The following is a 25,706-nucleotide window of genomic DNA, read 5'->3' as shown; positions in this document are numbered from 1 at the left end:
TGGGCTGCTGACAGCTCAGAAGCCTGGAGTCTGATTCGGATTCTGTGTCTCCCTCTCTCTCTGCCCCTCCCCCACTCACACTCTGTCTCTGTCTCTGTCTCTGTCTCTCTCTAAAAATAAACATTAAAAAATAATAACAAAATTAAAAAACCAGTTATATAAGTTATTTAAGACTCATGAGGATGCAGAAAAGTTCAAAGTAAAAAAGTTGGGGAAATATCGATGGAACACTAACAAAAGCAAGCTGGAATAAATAAATGTTAATATTAAACAAAATAGAACTCAAGCAAAAAGCAGTCAGTTAAGCATCCAACTCTTGGTTTTGGTTCAGGTCATGATCTCGTGGTTTCATGAGTTTGAGCCCCACATCAGGCTCTGCACAGGCAGCACAGAGCCTGCTTGGGATTCTCTCTCTCTCCCTCTCTCTCTGCCCCTTCTCCACTGGTGCTGTCTCTGTCTCTCTCAAAATAAATAAATAAACTTAAAACAATAAATAAAGAAAAGAAAATATAATATAAAATAAATTAAATTAAATTAAATTAAATTAAATTAAATTAAATTAAAATCTCACAAGAACATTTATGGGGCGCCTGGGTGGCTCAGTCAGTTAAGCGACCGACTTTGGCTCAGGTAATGATCTCACAGTTTGTGGGTTCGAGCCCTGCATTGTGCTCACTGCTGTCAGTTCAGAGCTTGCTTTGGATCCTCTGTTCCCCCCTCTCTCTGCATACCCCCACTCTCACATGCTCTATCTCTCTCTCTCAAAAATAAACATTTAAGAAAATTAAAAATAAAAATCTCACAGAACATTTACAAAAAAGGACCATATACTGAGCCATAAAGCAAGTCTTAACAACTTTTTAAAGGACTGGAAGATATAGATCATTTTCTCTAATCACAATGAAATTTAAGTTCCATATTAAAAAAAAGATTAGACAAGACTGAAATGTTTAGAAATAAAAATTCCTTGAAATAACTTGGGTCACAGAAGAAATGATCACAAAAATTATAAAACATCTAGAACTTACCAATAACAAAACCGCATATATCAAAATTTGTAGGCTATACCTAAAACAGTACTTATAAGTGTGTAAACTTTCTATGGCTGGCTCTGTATCATTTGGATTATGCTGTTCCATAGGACATATCCTGTAACTGTAATTAATTTGTCTGAACATGGTAAATAAAACAGGAGATCAAAGTCGTGGTTTCTACTGTGGCCTTCAGATAAAATTTAATTATCCCGTCTTTATACACCAGAAATTTCTAGGGGCAAGATCTAAGGGCTAGTAATAATATCCTCAGATAATCCCTGTTAAAAACAAGACAATAGGCCCCAAGTGGAGTCCTTATGCTAAGTCCCACATCAGTAAAATGAGATATACTTACAGTTTCAGCATTCCCAGAAATGGAATCATATCAAACAGGTCATTCAGAAATTGCCAGATCAGCAATTTAGCCAATCAGTTAGCTGATCTGATCAGTTAGATCAGATCAGTTAGCCAATATGCCTAATAGAACCCCGCCATCCCCCAAAGAAAAGTAACCTTGTAATAACCTATTTTGTCTCATATAACTTCCTTGTTCCTGCTCCCTTCTACCTATAAAAGTCTCTCATCTTATACAGCTCCTTGGAGCTCCTTTCTATCTGCTAGGCTCCATGCTGTAGGATTCAAATCAATTTTTGCTCAAATAAATTCTTAAAAAAATTAATAGGCCTCAGTTTATCTTTACACACCCTTGATGGATGTTTCAGACAAAAAGCAGGGGTTGGGGAAGATCTCTCCTGAGGGGACCACAGCACTCAAGATGACCTTGATATTGGTTATTATGCACACCGAGTTAACTGAAGGCAGGAGAAAATATGAGGGAATGTGGGTCTGTAGAGAGAGCATAAGGGTCCTCTTCACTGGCAGCCCTGTGCATCATCCGCCCCCACCATACCACATACAAAAAAATCGACGGTTCCTTTCTAGGAGAGTCAAAAGCTAGGGTATTTTTTTAGCCAGAGTGCTGGTAGAGAGCTTTTGAGGGAATGGGAGAGTAAAGCCGAGCCTCTTGTCTCTTCTGTCCGTGAGGCTGGAGAACAAGGACAGCCTGTGAGTCTCCTCACCCTGAGAAAGGCCAAGGTGGGGGCCTGGACCGCTCTGATCTGCTATCTAGGCAGTGTGGCAAATGCTGGCTTTTCCCCTTCCATTCCCTTGGGGGTGGCAGCAAAGCATCCTGCTTAGTCTTTTGTGTTATAGGCTCTGTATCCAGGCAAATGAGTCCTCTACGTGGATCAGGACAGACAACGCGGGAGGAAACCCACTCAAGACTGGGACAAAGGCCCCAGCTCAGAAAGGGGTTCATTCCAGCACCCTGTGTTTCTGCATCCTCAGCACACATTCGAGGCCTTGAGTCAAACTTCCTGTCACCAGACACACCTGAGGAGCCCTGGTTCTGGCTAGTATGTATGTTTTGGGGATCCCAAGACCACACGCACACTCAGGGATCACCAGAGGAACTTCTGGGACTCAGCAAAGAGTTGCACTCTGGTTAAGGGTTATACAGTGCAAGGTTACGTGACAGGGTCAACTGGAGAAAAAGACACTGGCAGAGTCTGGAGGTTTGTGACGCCCCCTCCCACCAGCGAGGAGACACGTGAGTGTGTTCCTCTCTCCAGGAGTGAAAAATTCACTGAAGTCTGTACACTGTGTCTGCCTTGGGAAGAGACTCTGCACCCAAGGCTTTTAACAGTGTCTGGTCACGTAGGTCCCCTCCACCCAGCAACGATCAAAATCGCAAACTCCAAGAAGGCGAGAACAGCAATGTCTGCACAGCCTAGGCCAAGTGAACCAGTTTTATGAGTCAGGGAGTGTGTATGTGCCAAGCTCCCAGACGCCAGCCGAGACGAACCTCCTGAATAAGGCTTGATAAAGGCAGCAGCCTGAGGCCTCCTATGGTCTCCTTTCTGCACAACTTTTCCCAGACTAAAATGCCTTTCTTTCCTATTTGTGTGGCTTTGTGGGGGACGGACACATGACACCGACCAACTGGACTTTGCCTCCACCCCAGGAATTGTCTCTGCGCTGTAGCACTTGAGCTGTGTGTTCCATCACAGTATTAACTAAAACTGGTATCCCCGGGGCTTAAAGCTGTCACAGACCAAAGAGCTGTCATGATTTTAACCCAGGCACCGAAAACGAAAATGTGACTTTAAAGAGAAATTTTATATATTATGTTTTATAACAACTTTACTTGCAACCCTTTATCTAAAAAAGTTATCAGATAAGTCTCTTCCGACCCCACCTTAAGGTCTGTAATGGCTCATGGAGGGAATCTCTTTGGAGAAGCTGAGTAGCTGGTAGGCATTCATTACCAACAAATTCATATCAAGGGCCTAATACAACAGAGGATGTTCTCAGTGCAGGTGATAAAGCAGTCAACAGAATATTCAAGAACCTTTTACAATCATGAGCTTATAATCCAGTATGAGCAGAGAGCCCAGCAAAACAAGTACCTAGGACAAGGAAAGTGCTCCATACCTATTCCGGCCTGGCTGTGCTTCCTTCATGCTTCCCCGGAGCGAATGTGAACCTTCCTTCAGTGGACTTCATAGTTTCTAGCTCTTCTGGGCCGGAGCATGACCTGTGACATTAAAAGATTTGTGGCACTGTAGAAATGCAGCTTCCCTGTCAATTCTGGAAGGACTTCCCTGCAGAGAGCAAAGCTACAGGGAACCGAAGACGGGGTGGGGGGGGGGGGGGTGCAAAGCCACAATAAGATACCCCACTTTCCCTACAGCAGAGGTGTGCCCCTGTACACACACACGTGTTGTGTCTTCCCATCATACGAAATCTACCAGCAGTGTTGCAGATTTTTATCACTCGGTGAAATTGTTTCATTCTCCCTCTCTTCTCCTATCCCATATTAAAAAAACAACAAAAAAACCCACACAAAACAGTATAGCGGTAGTTCACAGCAAGTGATCATTGAAAAGACATCCAAAACAGAGGAGTGTTGCACAGGCTACTCTGGTTCCTGCTAAAGCCTGGGTGCCCAGCGACTGACAGCTGAACACTGAACATGTCAAAAGAATGTATGATACACAGTAACTTTAAGAAGGGTCCTGGCTTTATCTGAATCGTAAAGAACAGAATACCTTCACAGAAATCATGAAGATTAGTCATCTAGTTCAGTTGCAAATGCAGAAATCAACATTCAGAGGTGAGCATCTCACTTAAATTCTCCCTGCTTTCTGTTGCAGTTATTATTAAAAATAATCCAACCCACCCCAGCTACAGCTGGTGTCCGTACAGGAACCAAACTGGAGGTTCAGGAAAAAGCCTTTGGAACAGCCCAACGCCCATCTGTTTGAAACACGGCATGAGAGTGTTGTTTCCGACTTTAAAAAACGAAAGACAGAAATGAAAGCGTGCTTGTTTAGAAACCATGTATCTCTGAATGATTCAGAATGGTTATTTAATCTTTGAGCCAAGATCACATTGAAAGTTCCTATCAGTAAGTGACAAAGTGTGTACTTCATTTGGCTGGAGCTGAATCTTTTCACTTGAACAATTTCTTCTAATTATTATAAGTAAAATATCACTTTTCAAATCCATTATAAAACATTATAAAATAGCCATTCTTCCTATTCCTTCAAAAAGCTCGTGCAGAGGGGCAGCACCTGTGCGGCTCGGACACCCCCGCCCCCCGCAGCCGTGTTTGCATCTAGGCTTCTGTGCAGCCGTGGCTCCAGCAGCATCACCGAACCTATCAGAAGAGGGGACAACGGAGTGGAGGAAAATGCTTCTTCGGCAACAGACAGCAGCAGGACTGTGAAGAGAGTTACAATGATTAGCTTGCACTGGCCTCTCAAATGCTGCAGTGTGGAACAACAGCCCACAGGCACTCTGCACATAAAGTATCTGTCCTGACACGTGGCTTCATTTAAATATTCCCTTCGTAAGAGAAATGAAGGCTGTATGTACTAGGATCAATAGGAAATAATAAAGCAAGTATAATTTGATCCATACAGCTGAATGGTATCACACAAGAGAATTGCTGCATTGAAATTTGCTTCTTACAGAGAAAGCCAATATATGTTGAAAGAATATTTTCCCTATGATTCAAAGCCATCTGGTGTCATCACCTTAAATCACTGTCCCTTACCATGTCCGCCCCCCCCTGCCCTAATGCCAATCACCAAATATGGCAACCCCACAATGAAAGATGATTTGTTAAGTAGTCACATTTATATTCATCTGGAGGAAGGAAAATAGGAAAGCACTGTAGAGCCTGCTTACCCAGCAGTAAGCTTTTCATCCTTTTCTCCCCTTCCATCCACACTGAATAGCGTGACCCACTGTGACTTCACAAGCAGGAAGGTTGTAGCTGCCAGCACACTGGAAATGAAGCACCCGCTGATAGGCATCTTGGCACAGCGGAGGGCTGAAAGAGTCCTTTACAGAACTGTTGACAGGGCAGTTCTGGGCCACCCCAAAACCACCTACAAAGACAAGGAACCCAGGATTATTTGACGCAGCTGACAAGAAGAACCTATGAACAATTAATTCTTTTTTTTTGTAATTTTTATTCATTTATTTTTAATATTATTTTTAATTTTTAAAATTTATATCCAAATTAGTTAGTATATAGTGCAACAATGATTTCAGGACTAGATTCCTTAGTGCCCCTTACCCAGTTAGCCCATCCCCCTCCCACAACCATCCAGTAACCCTCAGTTTGTTCTCCATATTTATGAGTCTCTTCTGTTTTGTCCCCCTCCCTGTTTTTATATTATTTTTGTTTCCCTTCCCTTATGTTCATCTGTTTTGTCTCTTAAAGTCCTCATATAAGTGAAGTCATGTGATTTCTCTCTTTCTCTGACCAACTAATTTCACTTAGCATAATACCCTCCAGTTCCATCCACGTAGTTGCAAATGGCAAGATTTCATTCTTTTTGGCTGCCAAGTAATACTCCATTGTATATATATACCCCATCTTCTTTATCCATTCATCCATCAATGGACATTTGGGCTCTTTCCATACTTTGGCTATTGTTGATAGTGCTGCTATAAATGGGGGTGCATGTGTCCCTTCAAAACAGCACACCTGTATCCCTTGGATAAATGCCTAGTAGTGCAATTGCTGGGTCGTACGGTAGTTCTATGAACAATTAATTCTTAAGCAAAGAATTAAGGTATATGAGAGCAATAACACGTTATTAGAAAGGAAAAATAGCATTTCTTTAAGACTCTGGGGTTGACAATGACTCTAGTTAATTCATTAACTTCATTTTACAAAGTCAGACTAGCAACCTCTATCTCTCAAAGTTGTTCAGAGACCATTTTGACTTTTATTTTTTTAAGTTTACTTATTTATTTTGAGAGTGAGAGAAAAAAGAGAGCGCGCACATGTGCATAAGCAGGGGAGAGAGAGAATCCCAAGCAGGCTCCAAGATCGGCACAGAGCCTGATCCCACGAACCGTGAGATCATGACCAGAGCCAAAATCAGAGTCAGATGCTCAACCAAGCGAGCCACCCAGGCGCCCCTCAGAGATCCTTTTGTAAAGAGCTGGTGCCAAATGCTAAAACACCAACCCAATTATTAGGGAGTTTACATGGCTTCAATGTAGCCCTGTAGCAAATGGATTTTACAGATATAGAGGGTTTATATTAACCAAATAATAAGCACCATTTTGCATCAACAGTAAAATTCTGAAGACACAAGCTGGGATACCCATGTTGATAATAATTTTTGCTAAATACTTCAAGTGTGGTACAAATAGAACTATGTATTTTTAAAAAGCATTGGGGTAATTTCATTTCTCCTAAAAACAAAATGCATCTTCATGTGTTAGAATAAAATACTTTTTTTTCAAATCACAGTAATTTTTAAAAATTGATTTACAAGTAACACCATTTTAGATGTGAAAATACTAATTTTAACATCAGACCTCAAGGGCAATAATCTTTACAAACTGTCTCAGGGCATGCCTATTGGCAGTGAAAGAAAAAAGAATACAACTAAAAGACACCAGCAACTCAAATAAAATTATCTCCTTTACTGCCCTCACCCTGCATTTGGTAAATAGATATTTTAATTTATGTTATATATATAGTATGTAGAAAGTCTTCAAAGATGGTGCCCTAATATGCACGCCTCCTGGTACTCGTGCCTTTTGGTACTCTCCTTTCTTTGAACCTAGTCTCCCTTTTGATCAACAGAATGTGGCATAAGTGATTCTGAGGGACATCTGTGGCTAGAGCAGAAGAGGAAAGCCTGGGTCTCTTGGAATGCTTGCTCTGGGGGATGCCAGCTTGCATGTGAGAAGCTCAGACACCCCAAGGTCTGTAAGTTACAAAGAAGCCCAAGATTGCCACATGGAATGGCCAGATGGCTGCACAGCCAACCAATCCCGACTCAGGTATCAGACTGGAGCCTGATTGAATCTTCAGATGTCTGCAGCTCCAGCCACCATGCAGCTGCAGGAGAGGCCTCAAGCAAAGCTCAAGCTAAGCCTAGTCAACCAACAGAACCAGGAAAGATAATAAATTATTAAGACACTAAATTTTAGTGGTAATTGTCATATAGCAACAGATATCTGGAATACTTTATATGTAAAATAGCAGTAAGCAACCTGCTCAGATAAATATGTATAAGCATCCACAAGTGGCACACTTTTGTTTTTTTACATTTACCTATTTTTGAGAGACAGAGAGAGACAGAGCACAAGTGGGGGAGGGGCAGAGAGAAAATGAGACGCAGAATCCCAAGCAGGCTCCAGGCTTTGAGCTGTCAGCACAGAGCCCGACGCGGGGCTCGAACTCACAAACTACAAGATCACGACCTGAGCCAAAGTCGGATGCTTAACCAACTGAGCCACCCAGGTGCCCCCTCACTTTTTTTAAATGTTATTTATTTTTGAGAGAGAGAGAGAGAATGAGCAGAGGAGGCACAGAGAGAGGGAGACACAGAATCTGAAGCAGGCTCCAGGCGCTGTGCTGTCAGCACAGAGCACAGCGCAGGGCTTGAACTCATGAACTGTGAGGTCATGACCTGAGCTGAAATGGGACACTTAACTGAATGAGCCACCCAGGTGTCCCAGCACACTTCTTACCTAAAACGATGATTTCCGATTCTCACTGTGGGACATCTCCTAACTGCCTCCATAGATTTCAACAATATTGTGAATGTTTAAAGTACTCTTAAAATAGGGTCACCTGGGTGGCTGAGTCAGTGAAGTGTCTGACTCTTGATTTCGGCTCAGGTCATGATCTCACAGTTTGGGAGATGGAGCCCTGCATCAGGCTCTGCAATGGCAGTGTGGAGCCTGCTTGGGATTCTCTCTCTCCCTCTCTCTCTGCCCCACCCCCATGTGTTCATGTGTGCATGCTCTCTCTCAAAATAAATAAATAAACATTTAAAAAAAACAAAATAATCTTAAAATAAAACTGATTGTTAGTGTTTAAACAAACTAAACCAACTTGGGACACCTGGGTGGCTCAGTTGGTTGAACATCAGACTCTTGATTTCCTGGCTCAGGTCATGATCTCACGGTTCGTGAGTTTGAGCCCCACGTCGCTCTCTGCGCCAACAGTGAGGAGCCTGCTTGGGATTCTCTCTTTCCCTCTCTCTCTCTGCCCCTCCCCTGCTCTCTCCCTCTTTCAAAATAAATAAATAAATAATATATATATATATATACACACACACACACATGTATGTATATATGTATACGTGCATATATACATACATGTATATATGTATACATATATATATAATTAAACTAAAACTGGTTAGTTTGAAAAATAAATATATAACATTGAATTCCTTATGAGGGGATTAAATAAAAGGAAATAAAAAATACTTAAGACAATTATACTTGTAAGTCAATATTTATTTTATTTTTTAAAGAAAATTTTTAAACGTTTTTATTTATTTTTGAGACAGAGAGAGACAGAGCATGAGCAGGGGAGGGGCAGAGAGAGAGAGGGAGACACAGAATCCGAAGCAGGCTCCAGGCTCCGAGGCATCAGCCCAGAGCCCGACGCGGGGCTCAACTCATGGAGTGTGAGATCATGACCTGAGCCGAAGTTGGACGCCCAACCGACTGAGCCACCCAGGTGCCCCCATCATTTATTTTATTTTTTTTTAATTTTTTTTTCAACGTTTTTAATTTATTTTTGGGACAGAGAGAGACAGAGCATGAACGGGGGAGGGGCAGAGAGAGAGGGAGACACAGAATCGGAAACAGGCTCCGAGCCATCAGCCCAGAGCCTAACGCGGGGCTCGAACTCACGGACCGTGAGATCGTGACCTGGCTGAAGTTGGACGCTTAACCGACTGCGCCACCCAGGCGCCACCAATCATTTATTTTAAAAGGTAGGTATACATCCATATGTACAGGCATGTAGATAGGCAGGTCACCTATCTACAAAGTGATCACTGTGCTGAAAAGTTCTAGAAACAGGCAACCCTCCACTGTGATTTCCAGAGTCTTGAGGCCTCAAAATGTGGGCTGCATGCCACATGCCACCTGTCACCTGAGAGCTGAATAAGAATCTGCACTGTAACAAGATCTCCAGGTGAATCACCTACCAATTAAACTTAGAGATATGCCGTTCTAGTGCAGTGGATCCCAAATTTGTCTGCATATGAGAATCATCTAGGAACCTTAAAACTTCCAAAATTTTGGGAGGACACAGGCATTGGTGGTTTTAAAGCCTACCAGGTGATTCCAGGTGCAGCCAAGTCTGGGAACCACTGGTCATTCTTGATAGAGCACTGGTTCTCAATCTTTGCTACACAGTGGAAGAACCTGTAAAGCATCAAAAAGCACTGACATCTGTTTCCACCCCCAGAAAGTCTGATGTAACTGGTCTGAGATGTGACCCAGGCACTGAGACTGTTTAAAGGCTTTCCAAGTGACTTTCATGTGCAGCAAAGTTTGAGAACCATGACCTACCTCCTGGCACAGAGGCTTCAAAATGGCAGCTGAATCTGTGCAGCTTTTGCTGGAAGAGGGTTTAAAGTCAGTGAACATTAATTAAAATGAACAGTTGGCCTCAACAGCTTTCAGCTAACTCACCGGTGTAATGGCAGCTTCAAGCTTGCTGGAGTTCAGGTCTGCCAAATGTTGTAGGCCCCCATGGGCTCTTCTGGCACTTTCCTTTGGTACATTTCTCTTCTCTTCTGTTGGGCTCCCTTTCAAGTGATTAACAATGTACATCTGCTCAGCATTAGGAGCAAAGAGCTTCACCTTCAAAAATAGAAATAAAAACAAATGATGTCATTGCCTCTTTGAAAACAATCAAGCAAATCAATCTTAGAGCCTAAATAAACCAGGAAGGAAAGTCAGAAAACCACTAAGTAATTCCGTATGCCTTCAGGGCCAACACCAACTACAAATATCAGCCACAAGAAAGAAACTGCAGGGGACTTCTAGAGGGGAAAAAAAGAGCTATAAATTAGCTTCTAGAAAGAAAGTAGAACAGAAACAGGTTGCTTTCCAAATACATCTATCTATCTATCTACACACATACAGAAGTGTGTGTGTGTGTGTGTGTGTGTGTGTGTGTGTGTGTGTGTGTGCGTGTGTGTGTGTGTATACAGTTTACCCTTGAACAATACAGGGGTTAGGGACACTGACCTCCTATGCAGTCAAAAATTCATCTATTGGGGCACTTGGATGGTTCATGCAGTTAAGCATCCGACTCCTGATTTCAGCTCAAGTCATGATTTCACAGTTCGTGGGACTGAGTTCCACACCCAGCTCCGTACTGATGGCACAGAGCCTGCTTGGGATTCTCTCTCTCCCTCCCTGCACCTCCCCTGCTTACATATGTGCACTCTCTCTTAAAATAAATAAATAAACATTCTTAAAAATTTTGTGTATAGGGGCACCTATACAATGGGTCATGATCTCACGGTTTGTGAGTTCAAACCCCGCATCGGGCTCTGTGCTGACAGCTCAGAGCCTGGAGCCTGCTTTGGATTCTGTGTCTCCCTCTCTCTCTGCCCCCCCCCCCCACTTGCACTCTGTCTCTCTGTCTCTCAAAAATAAATAAACATTAAAAAAATTTTGTGTATAACTTCTGACTCCCCAAAAACTTAACTACTAATAGACTACTGTTGACCAAAAACCTTACTGATAACATAAACTGTCAATTAATACATATTTTGTATGTTATATATATTATATACTGCACTCTAACAATACAGTAAACTAGGAGAAAAGAAAATGTTAAGAACATCATAAGAGAAAATACACTGACAGTACTGTATTGTATTTATTTGAAAAAAATTCTGCATATAAGTGGTCCCATGCAGTTCAAACCCATGTTGTTCAAGAGTACACAATTTTTAAAGAGATATAAGAAAGGTTCCAATTTTATAGATAGGAACATATAGGGCTCAAAACCATAGGAGGGTTGATTAAATTTAGCTTTAACATCTTTCTAAAGCAGGGATTCTCAACCCTGGCTGCGTATTAGAATCACTTGGGCAACTTGAGGCCCAAACAGAACAGGTACATGGAAATTTCTGGGAATGAAGCACCATCTTGGATGGTGGTATGTCTTAAAATCTCCTTAAAATCCTCCATCATTTGCAGGGTTAGCAATGACTGATCTAAAGCAAATGGAAAATAAAACTCACAAACTCAGGGCTCTGAGTTAAAATCTCAAGGGTTTAAATGCCAATAGCCCAAAGTAGACCATTTGGAAGCCCTTGCTTGACCCACCTTCACACATCCAGCCCAACCAAACTCTGGATTGATACCCCCAGTCTGCCATCAGAAACCGTTCCTTTTTCCCCAACTGTTGGATCCTGCATGGGCACTGATCTGGGGAGCCATGAGGATTTGGAAGCAAGGAAGGAAGCTCAGGGTGGGCACCTATATACTAGGGGGCCTTGGTGTCCTACCTTCTTCACTGACTTCTACCCCACCTCAAAACTTGCAGGTGTACTTCTCCAGGAACTGGACAAGACTAGTCTGAGTCAAACGTCCCTTGGCTTTCTGAGAAGGCATCATTAAGACCTGAAAGCATATGGGTGCCTGGGTGGCTCAGTCGGTTGAGCATCCAACTCTTGATTTTGGCTCAGGTCATGATCCCAGAGTCGAGGGATTGAGCCCTGCATGAGCGTGGAGTCTGCTTAAGATTCTCTCTCTCTCCCTCTGCCCCTTCCCGTGCTTACACACTCTCACACTCTCTCTCAAATAAAAAAAAAAGAGAGAAACTTTATTTAAAAAAAAGGCTAGAAAGTGTATGACTATGTCTTAGCTTCCTGTTATTAAACTTTGTATTTGATTAAAATATATATTAATATTCTAAACATTCTCTCTTCCCTGTAGTTTTGGTTTTACAAAATTGAGCAATATCTCCTGTCTGTGGGACAGATCTCTCTATGGGAGAGATTCTAAGCACAGATACAACCCATTATTAGTAAAAAGAGAAGAAGAAAAAAAAAACCCTTAAAACATTCTGAAGGTCAAGAAAGATGCAAAAAAAATGTGGATTGGTTTTTAAACCAATAATTCTGGAAAACAGACTGGCTTGCTGTTGCTTTGTGAAATTAATCAGATCCACCTGCCTAAGGTGGAAGTGAAGATGAAAACTTAAATTTCACCTAACTCTACCCTGCCCCAGAATTCTATAACTCTATTTTTTCCTTTAAGAAGATGCCATACAGTTCCACTGGTGTGCAACAGTTCAATGGTTGATAAACATGATTTTATCAGACTACAGTAATGTTCTGAGTGTTCTTAAGCTAACTGAGCAAGGACCCAGAGGGAAAAAATTGGATTAAAATTCAACCTATTTTTTGATGAAATCTTCAAAGATTAAAAATCATGAACTGCACAATGAGGGATCAGGCAACAATAGTCTACAAGCATCTTTAGCCTGGGGTGCTGGGGTCATAGCCAAAAGGAACAGAAGGCTGAACCACACCACAGCAGATGGGAGCTAGTGAGAGGCTGATTTAGGGCTAATTTGAGGAACTGCTTTCTTGCCATTAGAGCTCCCTGCTCACGGAATGAAGAGACTGCAGTCCCAAGAGAGGAGATCCCCACCACTGACCATGGTCAACTTGAAGCTTGTTTCTGCAGCTCTGGGAAGTCTTGAGTAGGATGGGAAGCTCCACTGTGGCCCTCTAGTGTGTTCCATTATTTGTAAATTGTTACTCTGGAGAGGTGTCTCAGTTTTAAGCCATGTTCAAGTACATGCCCAGTGGGAATGCCCTGGTGCCCTTCAAATTGGAATTTCAGCTGTTATAGCTAGGATGTGTCCCCACGCCCTCACTTTTTGTGGGTCTTTAGGAGAGGCTTAGTTTAGGCTAGGTGATTTTGAACTGGGCCATGGTATATGGAGGAGAGCTAGGATTGGAGCCACCTAAACACTTAGATAAATGGGTGTTAAAATGGTGCCCTGCTTGGATCTCCACAGAATTCCTCAACCCAGTGCAGCAAGTGGTCAAAGGTGGGGGGGGGGTGGGGTGCGAGGGGGCGGGGAGGGTTAGGGGAGAACTAATTCCCATCAGCCCTCAGAAAACCTTGTATGCTTAGGGAAGCACCCCATGCTCCTGCCATCCCCAGCAAGGGTCATTGGTGGTCACCTATGGCCACTGCAGCCACCTCACTTATTCCATTATGCTTACAAATACCATGAGGGTTCACTCATGTTGTGGGTGAAGTGAAGGCATGCTGCTCTCTTGTAAAAAAAAAAAAAAGAAAGAAAGAAAAACGTGACTATAAGTTATTACACTTTTAATGCACTACTTATAGACATAAGTCAGTATCTTTGTATAAAAGTATGACAGGCCACAAATATCTCACCAGAAACAAGGCAGTTGATCCCATTGTCTTCAAGTGGATGAAAGGTCAAAGAAAGGGTAATGCAGAATCTTCTCCTCTGTTCACGTGGTAGAGCCCAACAAGGACGACCATCTGGGGATAAGGGGCCGAGGGCATTACAGAGCATTTAGGGGTACCTGGGTGGCTCAGTTGGTTAAGCATCTGACTCTTGATTTCGGCTCAGGTCATGATTTCCCGGTTTGAGAGAGGAAGTCCTGCATTGGGCTCTGTGCTGACAGCGTGGAGCCTGCTTGGAATTCTCTTTCCTCTCTTTGCCCCTCTCCTGCTTGCACATGCTCTCTCTCAAAATAAATAAATTAAAGCATTTAGAGTAGTATTATGGGCTATATATAGTAAGTGCTGGCCATTGTTCTCACTGGCTTAAGACGGGGGGGGGGGGGGGGGGGGGGGGGGGGGGGGGGGGAGGACCAGTCATTCCTCCATTATTGTCTTCCTCACTGCACCACCACCTCCAAATAATGATTCTTATACTCAAATGTTTGTTGTCACCTAGTCTGGGCCCTGTGTGGCAGGGTAAGAGTTCCGTACTAGAGAAGCCAAAGGAAGAGCCCAAAGTTGGATTGGTTTCTTGGTTTGGTTTGGTTTGGCTGGTAGTTACTGCGCAGAGGTCAGAAAACACCTCCAAACACGCGGTGATCTCTACACAGACGCGGGGCCAGAAGAACAAGGCATTATGAGTCAGTTTCAGAAAAAGGAGGCCCCACGGCGCGGATGGAGTGCGCCAGGGTGCCGGGCCCCAGCGCCGCGGCACGGTCTGCTGAGGGCAGGGGAAATGGCTGCACTGCAAGGCTCCAGTGTCTCACCCCCAGGCAGGCGCCCCGCGCCCCAGTCTCCGGTCAGGGAGAGGGCGGGACCCGGCCGACCAAAGTGGCCCAGTCCAGGGGTCACACGGCTCGCGGGGGGGCGGGGTTCCGTGCGCATGCTCAGCTCGCGGGCCCTTCGCGTCGCCGGGCTCGGGAGGCGCCGGAAGCACCGGGAGCCGCCACATGGCGCAGGCGGGGAGCGCTGGCCTGGGGGCCGCGGGGCAGAAGCCCGCGGGCGCGGCCCCGGGGTGCGCGCTTTGGCGCTGGGCCCTGGGGCTGCTGTGGCTGGCGTTGGCCGCCGCGGGCTCCTCCCGGCGCCAGTGGCCCGTGCCCTACAAGTGAGTGCGCGCGGCGCGCGGGCGTGGCGGGGCGGACGCGCGCACTGGCGGGGCGGACGCGCGCACTGGCGGGGCGGGGTGCCGGGGTCGGGAGGCGGAGGCGGCGCGGTGGAGGACCGAGTTGAGCTGTTCGCTGCGCGTCGCCCAGGCCCTTTCTTCCTCTTGGGACACTTGAACTGCTTTCTAGGTGGCTTAGGCTCAGGGCAGGCCGGAGTCATGGAAGAAACGGGAGTAATGTAATTTTATTTGAGTGACTTTTAGATGCAAGTGATCAACTCTTTGAATGGTTTGAGGAGACTTTGAATATCGTGCTTATTACTTGACGTCATGCATGTCATTAGTTATCATGAGTACGTACCCATTGGCACAATATACAACATGACCTACTGGTCTTGGTTCTCTGGGAATTTCCATTTTTAGCCGTAAAAGTCACGCGTCCTGGGAATTCCCCGCTCCCTTTGTCCGGGGCTCACCGGAAGGGTTGGTGACCTCGTGTGTCCCCCGTTTTCAGTCTGGTCTTACGACGAGGACAGAGACTGCACACCTGTGGAGCTGATTGGAGCCTTTGACCTAGAAGAGTATCTACACGGCCTTAGATGTTCAGGTGGCTAAACAGAAAGAAAACACGCTGCTAACATCAAGCAGGCGAAAGGCCAACAGATTTTGAAAACACGGCTATTTCGGATGACAAAATAGTGAGCGGGGAGGCAGGATAACCTAATGGTCAGGAATGAGTTCTGGGTTCCAGTCGAATCAGGCACCACCAGCACTAGCTTTTGAAATTGGCAACGTGATTCAGTGTCTCTGTGCCCATGTGACCTGCCCTAGAAAGTAGGAATGGATGGGACGCCTTGATGGCTCAGTCCTCAGGCGCCCGATTTTGGTTCAGGTCATGATATCAGGGTCTGTGAGTTCAAGCCCTGCGCGTGGGGACTCTGTGCTGACAGCCCAGAGCCTGGAGCCTGCTTCAGATTCTGTGTCTCCCTCTCTCTCTGCCCCTCCCTGGCTCACACTCTGTCTTTCTCTCCTTCAAAAATAAATAAACATTAAAAAAAAATATTTTTTTTTTAAAGAAAGTAGGAACGGTAACAGCATTTCCCCCAGGCTTGTTAGAGGATTAAATCTAATAAATGTCAGCTATTGTCAAGCGGGGATAGGAGTGTATTCTGTTCACTGGAATGGTTTGCACCACTTCCTTGTTTTGCTTGATATATATGAAAAGAGAAGTTGGGGCTTTCTTGAAAAGAAAAAGTTAATAAAACGTTCATAAGAAGTAAAATTAAATGTTCAGTAAAATAAGGAAGAGATTGTAAATGCAAAACTACTTGATTTATAGTTAGGGCAAGGTATTGACGATACCTTAGAGTTTCTATAAAAGTTTCAAGTATTAAGTATCTGTCCCCATTTAGTCTTCTCAACTGAATATAATAAAATTTAACTTTATTAAGTTATGCTTTTGAAATTACCTTTGACCTAAAAGATTTTGCTTCAAGCAAGTGAAAACTAAATAGTTACGTGTTTAAACAACCCGTTGAGCATCTATAAAAACAAGGAAGTATGTATAAGTTTCATAAACATTGGGGGGTTGTTAATACTCTTGGCTAACATCAAGATATTAACTTCTTAAAATAGAATTTTTTGTTGATGTGTTAAGATTGTAAAAAAATAGATCTGCCTAAAATTTTAGAGATCCGTGGTGCCTAGAAGATAGATAGAAGCAGTGTCTTTCTTTCTTCCGTCTTTCTCTTGCCAAATATGGAAGGTGACCAGTGTCTGTTGAGCCGACTTCAGCAGTAGTCCCTCCTCTCGTCTTACTGCCATGGCTTCTCTTCTTATTACATTATTGCTATAACCTCCTAATTGACCTCTGCCTTAATTTCGCTTCTCTTGCCGCTCTCCTGTAACTCATACAAACAAGGTTTGTTTCATAGCAAATTCAGTCATATCAGGTCTGCTACTTAAAATCCTTTAAGCTCACTCCTGGGCTCAGCCCTCACCAGCTGTAGGAGTCCTGTGGTGCGGTTCACACTGCATCAGTGCAAAATGACAGTCCCTGCCTGTTTCTCCTACCTTGAAGCCTGAATTCCAGCATTATTTACCTACTGTCTTATAAGCCTTAATATTGTCCCTTTTATGTCCTAACCATCGAAAGTATTTTAAAAGCCTAAGCCAGATCTTCATCCCTTTCTTTGCTCTTCTCACCCCACCCATTCCACATCAGGTAAAAGTGATTTCTCTCTTTTTTGTGCCCATAGGACTTTGTATATTTCTTTAGCACTCACCACACTGCGCCATACTACTTATTTAATGTCTTCCCAGTCCCCACCTAAATGTCCTTGAGGAAGGGAACATCATTTTAATTTTGTTTCCCTCCTTCCTAGTATAGTGTCCTACATATAGTAGATCCTTAGTAAATATCTATTGATCGGTGGCTATTTTTTTTTAATTTTAATTTTTTTAACGTTCATTCATTTTTGAGAGACAGAGCAGGGGAGGGGCAGAGAAAGAGAGGGAGACACAGAATCTGAATCAGGCTCCAGGCTTTAAGCTGTCAACACAGACACAGGGCTCAAACCCACTAACCGCAAGATCATGACCTGAGCCAAAGTTGGACACTTAACCAACTGAGCCACCCAGGTGCCCCAATTTTTTTTTTTTAAACTCTAATTGGCTTTATTAAATGATTCACGAATTGGGCAGCATTCCATCTAGCAAATAGAGGGACACTCCTGTCAGTTAATTTTTTTTTATGTTTATTTATTTTGAGGGAAAGAGAGAATCCCAAGAAGGCTCTGCACTCTCAATGCAGAGTCAGACATGGGGCTCAAACCCAGGAACTATGAGATCATACCTGAGCTGAAATCAAGAATCAGACACTTGGGGCGCCTGGGTGGCCCAGTCAGCTAAGCATTCGACTTCGACTCAGGTCATGATCTCATGGTTTGTGAGTTCGAGCCCCACTTCAGGCTCTGTGCTGATAGCACTGTGCTGATAGCACTGAGCCTGGAACCCACATCAAGTTCTATGTCTCCCTCTCTCTGCCCCTCCCCTGTTCGTTCTCTCTCTCTCTCTCTCAAATATAAACAAACATTTAAAAAAAAAAAGAATCAGACACTTAACTGAGCCACCCAGGCACCCCCTGTTGGTTAATTCTTTAGAAAATAGAAAATATAGTGGGGCGTCTGGGTGGTGGCTCAATCGCTTCAGCATCTGACTTCAGCTCAGGTCATGATCTCACAGGTGATGAGTTCGAGCCCCCGTCAGACTCTGTGTTGACAGCTCAGAGCCTGGAGCCAGCTTCAGATTCTGTGTCTCCCTGTCTCTCTGCCCCTCCCCTGCTCGTGCTTCTGTCTCTCTCTGTCTTAAAAATAAATAAACATTAATAAACATTAAAAAAAGAAAATAGAAAATATATTCTATTTAATAATTATTTTGAAATAATCTTAACATGTGGACTGTTTACGAAATTAAATGTCATTTGAAAAATATTCCTTTATTCAGTGAATATTTGTTTGTCTATAAATAAATGTGGATCTATAGACATTCTAAGGTATGGCCCCTGTGTTCAAAATTCTCACAATGAGAGCAGATAACAGGGAAGCATGCCTTTATCAAAGTGCTTGTAATATATCATTTGCTATTAAAGACTTCGTCGGAGTTGTTGACAGAATAACAAAATGTTTAAACACTATAACCTTTGAATGTTTTCTCTGAAAGTGTTATTGATGGTGATACTAAAATCTGGATTCTAAAATGTGCAAGAAGAACGAAAGTCCTGTTGGAATCTAAGTTTGTGGTTTCTTTTTTCTTTATTAGACGCTTTTCCTTCCGCCCAGAACCAGATCCTTATTGTCAAGCTAAATACACTTTCTGTCCAACCGGCTCACCTATCCCAATTATGAAAGATGATGATGTCATTGAAGTCTTTCGGTTACAAGCCCCAGTATGGGAATTTAAATATGGGAATCTCCTGGGACACCTGGTAAGGCTGCATCTTGATCTTGTAACTTTGGTTAATTAAATTATTTATTAAGTGGATTTGAGGGAATAATCGCTGTTCAAAGGGCTGATTTTAGATCGTGTATAATTGCTGTTCCTCTTGGCATATTTAAAATGAGTAGTCAAAAAATATTAGCATGTTTTGTGATTCTGACAGTAACAAATGCAGTTGCTTAATCCCTTTTTAATAATCTGAATCCATACCCAACTCCTGTACCTAGCTCCTGGCAGGTAAGAAAGGAGGAGGCCCAGCGGAACGGGCAAGGCAGGCAGGAGACACTTCATTTCCAGTCCCTGCTATACACATTTTCCTAGCTTAGCTCACCAGTTGAGCCTCTGTCACCCTGTGAAGCATGTAGACTTCCTGAGCCTGTGGCATGGAGCTTCTCCAACCCATTTTAAAGTGGAAAGAAATTAAGAGTGTGTCCATATATAGCATATCTGAGATAAGCAGCAATGGTCAAAACCAGAGTGGAAGAGGGCCTGGAATCGGAGGAGCCACAGAGTGGACACAAGAATAGCAACATGGAAGAGGAACAGCTGAGTCGTTCTACTTGATATACAGTTGTGACATATTATGTTTTCTCCCATCTGGCTCCTGGACCAGTGGTTACTTCACAGATGCTTTCATACATGTATGGTCTTTCCACAGAAAATTATGCATGATGCCATTGGATTCAAGAGTACTTTAACTGGCCAGAACTACACAATGGAATGGTACGAACTTTTCCAACTTGGAAATTGCACATTTCCCCATCTCCGACCTGAAATGAATGCCCCTTTCTGGTGTAATCAAGGAGCTGCATGCTTTTTTGAAGGAATTGATGATATTCACTGGAAGGCAAATGGGACATTAGTTCAAGTAGCAACTATACCAGGTAAGTTTCAAAAATACGGCATTTGTTTGATGATTACATCGATATCCAAATGAAAAAAATTGCTTTCCTTGAGGCATTTCAGTCATGTTCTACTCTTTAGAGGTCAGTTTACAAAATGTACTTCTGGAAGCAGTAAGGTTTGATCCAAACTATTACTCATGCAAAACGTTACCTTTAGTTTTCTTTTTTTAATGTTTATTTATTTTTGAGAGAGAGAGAGAGAGTATGAGAAGGGGAGGGGCAGAGAGAGAGGGAGATACAGAATCTGAAGCAGGCTCCAGGCTCTGAACTGTCAACAGAGCCCGATGTGGGGCTTGAACTCACAGACTGCAAGATCATGATCTGAGCCGAAGTTGGATGCTCAACTGACTGAGCCACCCAGGCTCCCTGCAAAATGTCACCTTTAGGTGATGAGTAGTGTATCTCCTCTATTCCATAGTAAAAAATGAAATGGTAAAATGTTTTCTGCAGTTGAATTGGACTTTCTAAATAAACATGTGGAAGAAAATCCACAAAATGCCTGTGAAAATATTTGATCAAAGGACCTGTTAAATGTATCTGGAAAAAGACTTTGAGTGATGACAAAATGTTTTTATGTCAAGAAATAATAACAGCTACCACTCATGGGGACTTACTCTGGGTCCAGCAGTGTTCCGAGTGCTTTACCTATATCATGTCATTTATCATCACAACAAGCCCCTGAGATAGTTACGGTTATTTCCCTCATTTTACAGATGGCTAAAGTGAGGCACAAAGTGGTTAAAATCACACAACCAAGAAGTAGGTGGGACCCTAACTCTGGCAGTGAAGCTTTATTGGCCATTTTCTTAACTACTTCTCTACATTGCTTCCCAAAACACATACAATCTTAGCATTTGAGGCTCCTTGAGCAATCAAAATACTTTATCTTTGAGATTTTCTGTTCTTTTGGATGTATCGGAAAGTTGCTGAAACACTTAGAATTTTGCTGCATGTGTTGCATTGTTGGTTAATGCTGAAGAAAGGAGTTCAGAACTTTTATCAGAAACTGGTATGTGACCTTGGGTCATATTTTTACTTTGACTCATTACGTCATGTGTAGAACGGGGATGAGACTGCCATTGCATTCTGGAGGTAGGGAGCTTGCCCATACGATTTAGAGAGCTCTGCATTATAATTGTTGTTCTCCAAGAAAGTGGAAATACCTGAAATGAAAGCACTGTTTGTGGTAAGAATTATTCAGTGAGCCATAGACCTTGAGGAAGTTATCAAGCTTTCCACTTGGATAGCCCTTTACAAAGCATTTTGGAGCATGTTATCTCACAGCTCAGTGGGGAGGAGAAAACACTCTTCTTCCTTTTAAAAATAAGGATTTGAGGGTCAGCCAGGTAGCATGACTTGCCAGTCACAGATCTGGATGTAGAACCAGGAATAGAATTGTGTCTTAAATGTAATCTGGGGATCTTTTAACTCTACACCATGCTGTTTTCTAATCTTCCTTCCTTCTTTCTAATTAATACGCCCCAAACCATCCCAAGCAATATCAAAGCCCGTTTCTCTTTTAACAGTGCTCAGTGTGATACTTTTTTTTTTCATCTCAGGCCAGTTCACGTTGCTCTTTTCTCCTTGTCCACCTATTTCATTATCTGAAAACTCTTCCTTCTGACATCAGTATATGATATGAACAAGTGATCACTATTTCATGTAAAATAGTACTAATATGCTAGTACTTAAATCTTTCAAGTTTTCCGTCTGCTTTGTGATTAATCGTGTTCATTGACATTTTCTCATGTTACAGAATAGTGTTTTGAAGTATTCTCTCTTAATTACAGTAGTAACTTTTTAAGGTTGAAGAACACTAAGAACAGTATACCCAGGTCTAAGAAAACAAGCTTTAAGGGTGCCTGGGTGGCTCCATCTGTTAAGCGACTGACTTCAGCTCAGGTCACGATCTTGTGGTTCGAGCCCCACATCGGGCTCTGTGCTGACAGCTCAGATCCTGGAGCCTCCTTTGGGTTCTGGTCTCCCTCTCTCCCTCTTTCTCTGCCCCTCAACTGCTCATGCTGTCTCTTTTTCTCAAAAATAAATAAACAACAACAACAACAAAAAGAAAACAAGCTTTATATTATTCCATAGTTTTAATTCTAAAAAACTGATAAAGGCAGCCGCTGTATTCATTTTATAGGACATGAAATATTGATTTCATGGACTCAAGTTGGAGCACTTAAGAAAGGTTCACATATATGGTGACAAATTGAAATGCTGTAGTGAAGCTTTATTAGGCACTGTAAATGCCCAGATGAGGTTGTAACCACGCAAAGTATGGTGTTTTGTTAACATTTGGAGAGATTCCTTTGGTCGGGTACAAGGTCGTAGGAGAGCGTGAGCTGTTCCGGAGTCTGTAATAGGCCACGAACGTGGCCGAAAACATTTCCAGTTTAGTTGATTCATTGGAAGAATTTGTATGGTTAGTGGGAAGGTTGTGAGCAGAATCCGAACAGTTACAAGTACAAAAAGAAAAAGGAAATACCAGGTATTCAGGGTGGACAGGGTATGGTACTTTCTCTTGTAACATTAGTAGGCCAGCCTTCTAAAGTAGCTGTTCCTCTGGCTGCCGTTCGTACTGTACACACGCAATGCTTTGTGACAGAAAAGCTCTGCATTTCACCCTCCTCCATTCTTACACTGCCTTTGCCCCACTCACTTTTCCCTCTATCCACAATTTTTCCTTGTTTTCTTTCTTTACCTTTGAATCCAAGATTTGTTGGGTGGGGTAAAGAGGGCTTCTGCATGTGTATGATTTATAGCTTAAATGATTACAGAATTGGTATGTAAGACTTGATACCCCTATTATATCTAAGGTTTACAATTCAGAAATACCTTGTGCTTTGAAAAATGGAATGAAAATTGGCTAAGCTTGGATTCCTATTGTGAGTACGGGTTTGGAACTGATATTACAAATAATTTAATAATTTAATAATAATATTATTTATTTATGACCTTAATCAGGTTAGAACATTTGACATAAGACTAATGATTGGCTTTGATGTTCACATAGGAAATTTTTTTTTTTTTTTTTAACTAGGAAACACATTTAACAAGATGGCAAAGTGGGTAAAATGGGACAATGAAACAGGGATTTATTATGAGACATGGACCGTCCAGGCCAGCCCAGAAAAGGGGGCGGAGACATGGTTTGAATCCTACGACTGTTCCAAATTTGTGTTAAGGACATATAACAAGTTGGCTGAACTTGGAGCAGAGTTCAAGAAGATAGAAACCAACTACACAAGAATATTTCTTTACAGTGGAGAGCCTACTTATTTGGGAAATGAAACGTCTATTTTTGGGCCAACAGGAAATCAGACTCTTGCTTTAGCCATAAAAAGGTTTTATTACCCCTTCAAACCACATTCATCAACTAAAGAATTTCTGTTCAGTTTCTTGCAAATTTTTGATGCAGTGATTATACACAGACAGTTCTATTTGTTTTATAATTTTGAATATTGGTTTTTACCTATGAAATTCCCTTTTATTAAAATAACATATGAAGAAATCCCTTTACCTAACAGAAACAACACACTCTCTGGTTTATAAAATTTTAATTCTTCTGCTTTTTTTTTTTTCTCCTGTCACCAGCATATATGTTTTTCAGGTAGTGGTTTTACATTCATGGATTTTCTTAGGCCCTTCTTCCTTGGAGCAGAAGGGTAGAATGTACTTGGGCAGAACTGCAGCATATCATCTCAGGACCTTTTTTGGAGAGGAGCTGAAACTCTCATTGCATTAGCCTAAGTGAGCCCATTAGGTGATCTTGATTTCAAACTTCAAGCCTTTGTTAAAATGAATTACAGTTCATATCAGATACATAGGATCTTTGGACCCCATATTTTTTTTTTTTTTTTTTTCAATGTTTATTTATTTTTGGGACAGAGAGAGACAGAGCATGAACGGGGGAGGGGCAGAGAGAGAGGGAGACACAGAATGTGAAACAGTCTCCAGGCTCTGAGCCATCAGCCCAGAGCCCGATGCGGGGCTCGAACTCACGGACCGCGAGATCGTGACCTGGCTGAAGTCGGACGCTTAACCGACTGCGCCACCCAGGCGCCCCAAGGACCCCATATTTTTTAATTGTGGATATGGTGTGCCCAGATTTAAAAATACCCTCAGTGACATTTTCATGGTGGGGGCTGCTTTTCTCTGGTACAGTTACACTTTTTCATTTAAGTACTTTTTGATGGTTTAGACTGACTTTGCAACTTTTGTAACTTTGGGGACCAGGTCTAGTAGTTTGATTTTGTTCTTTTACTTAAAGACTAATTTGGATACCATGGCTGGAGTGGTTTTGCTTCCAGATGTGGTAAAAAGTGTTAAAGAGCACAAGTTCCTAGCTAGCATTTTAGAACTAGCCAGTAACTGGCATTTTGTGATGTAGGCAGCTTAGCATTTCTGAACCTTAGTATCCTTATCTTTAAGAGGAGTCATCCGTCAGGATTGTTGTAAAAATTGAAGCCATGTATGTTTGGCATAGGAAAGTTACAGAAAATGGTAGCTACAATGATGAATCAAAGAACAAACTGCCGTCCTTGATCTGGCTTAATGTAGTTTACATGCCAACCTTTCCTGGGTTTTATAGTAATAATCTAAACTTTGAGCTGACAGCTTTAATGCTTCTGCAGTTGTTTAAGCACATTGGGACATGGAAGTATCTGACTGCAGACACATCTGGGTGAATAGGCACCATATGACTCCTTTACTGCTTCATGTAGTCCTTCCACCCTAGTAGAGGTGCCAGCTCAGTAGGAGGGTACACTTCTCAGGGGACAGGTCTTTGTCAAGGGTCTCCAAGTAGCTGTGCTTCCATTTAGGGCCATCAAACAAGGTTTCAGGGTCCTTTAAATGCCTAATGACCAACTGAACACTGTCTATTCATGGAAAAAAGGCCAGTCAGTAAGATGATGAAGCAGAGACCATCTGTTTAATATGTAAACTATGTTGTTCAGTTTCTACCAACATTTGAGTGTCTCCTGAGAGGTTAGTACATTGAGTTCTCCTACAAAGCCTAAACACAGGTATTATTTACCTGATCAAATGAGTAAATTGGGGCTTAGAAAGTCTAAATGACCTTTCCAGGGCTACCCTGCTATTGGTAATGGAGCCACATCTTGAACCAGTTCTGACTGGATGGGATACATGATCAAGCAAGGTTTCATTGTCAGAGTGTAGTCCTCAGACCCATGCCTGTACCATAAGTTACTAACACAGCAGGTTACTGGTCAAGCACAGATACTGGTGGGAAACTTCTTTTAAAGTAATTTTGTTTTTGTTGAATCTAATAAAAAAAAATGGGGCTTGTATTTTTGTATGTGTTTTTATTTCATTTGTCAAGGACTTCACTTTTATTGTCGTTTTCAAAACTATAGGCACTGCCACAGTCTGAAAATAAAAAGCCAGCCCTTTACCACAGATAGCTTGAGAAGCACTGGATTATCCTGCCTACTGCACAGAGGCAAAGCCAGGCTGAAATACATAAGGAGAACTTTACTTCACTGCCTCCCATTTAGCCTTTGTATTCCTGTCAATAGTGTAAACACTAATTAATTTTGCCTCTTTAACTTGCTGGTTGTCTTCAGAATGTCACAAACTTGGATCTTTGTGTTATCACCACCTAGTGGCTAAAATCAGGCAATGCCAATTTCTCCTGGATTCTTAAAATTGATCTGGGAAAACAGAATTTTGGATTTTCTAGAACTGCACTGGGGTAACATGGAAGAACTCTTGTGCCACATCTGTGTTAACTGTAAAGCACAGAATCTGGTTCTGTAGCAAAGACAAATGAGGACACCTGGA

The 25,706-nt window shown here is 42.5% G+C and overlaps 2 protein-coding genes across 2 annotated transcripts in view; one reads left to right on the top strand and one right to left on the bottom strand.

Moving 5' to 3' along the window:
• The window catches only part of LOC147584689 (glutamine amidotransferase-like class 1 domain-containing protein 3, mitochondrial), a 40,964-nt gene extending 26,075 nt beyond the window's left edge, over positions 1–14,889 (bottom strand). The window contains exons 1-4 of the mRNA XM_086710107.1: positions 13,821–14,889; positions 10,074–10,244; positions 5,289–5,491; positions 3,528–3,630 (exon numbers count right to left, since the gene is read on the bottom strand). Of these exons, the coding sequence (XP_086566233.1) occupies positions 5,447–5,491; positions 10,074–10,244; positions 13,821–13,844 (240 nt within the window). The 5' untranslated portion in view covers positions 13,845–14,889 and the 3' untranslated portion in view covers positions 3,528–3,630; positions 5,289–5,446. The remainder of the gene's footprint in view (positions 1–3,527; positions 3,631–5,288; positions 5,492–10,073; positions 10,245–13,820) is intronic.
• On the top strand, positions 14,788–25,213 carry CLN5 (CLN5 lysosomal BMP synthase). The gene is made up of 4 exons (XM_086710093.1): positions 14,788–15,000; positions 18,817–18,982; positions 19,652–19,877; positions 22,942–25,213. The coding sequence occupies exons 1-4, from the start codon at positions 14,846–14,848 to the stop codon at positions 23,451–23,453; spliced, it is 1,059 nt and encodes a 352-aa protein (XP_086566219.1). The 5' UTR covers positions 14,788–14,845; the 3' UTR covers positions 23,454–25,213.
• The last annotated feature ends 493 nt before the right edge of the window (positions 25,214–25,706 follow it).

This window comes from Puma concolor, chromosome A1, assembly GCF_028749965.1.
Source record: "Puma concolor isolate L17-30 chromosome A1, mPumCon1.1.hap2, whole genome shotgun sequence".
In the NCBI taxonomy this organism is placed as follows: domain Eukaryota; kingdom Metazoa; phylum Chordata; class Mammalia; order Carnivora; family Felidae; genus Puma; species Puma concolor.
The sequence above is the reverse complement of the archived record's forward strand: the minus strand, read 5'-3'. Positions and strand labels throughout refer to the sequence as shown.

Coding starts and splice junctions, on each gene's coding strand:
- CLN5 (XM_086710093.1), top strand. CDS start 14,846: ATGGCGCAGGCGGGGAGCGCTGGCCTGGGGGCCGCGGGGCAGAAGCCC. Junction 15,001..18,816: donor CAGTGGCCCGTGCCCTACAA/GTGAGTGCGCGC, acceptor TTTCTTTATTAG/ACGCTTTTCCTTCCGCCCAG. Junction 18,983..19,651: donor GGAATCTCCTGGGACACCTG/GTAAGGCTGCAT, acceptor GTCTTTCCACAG/AAAATTATGCATGATGCCAT.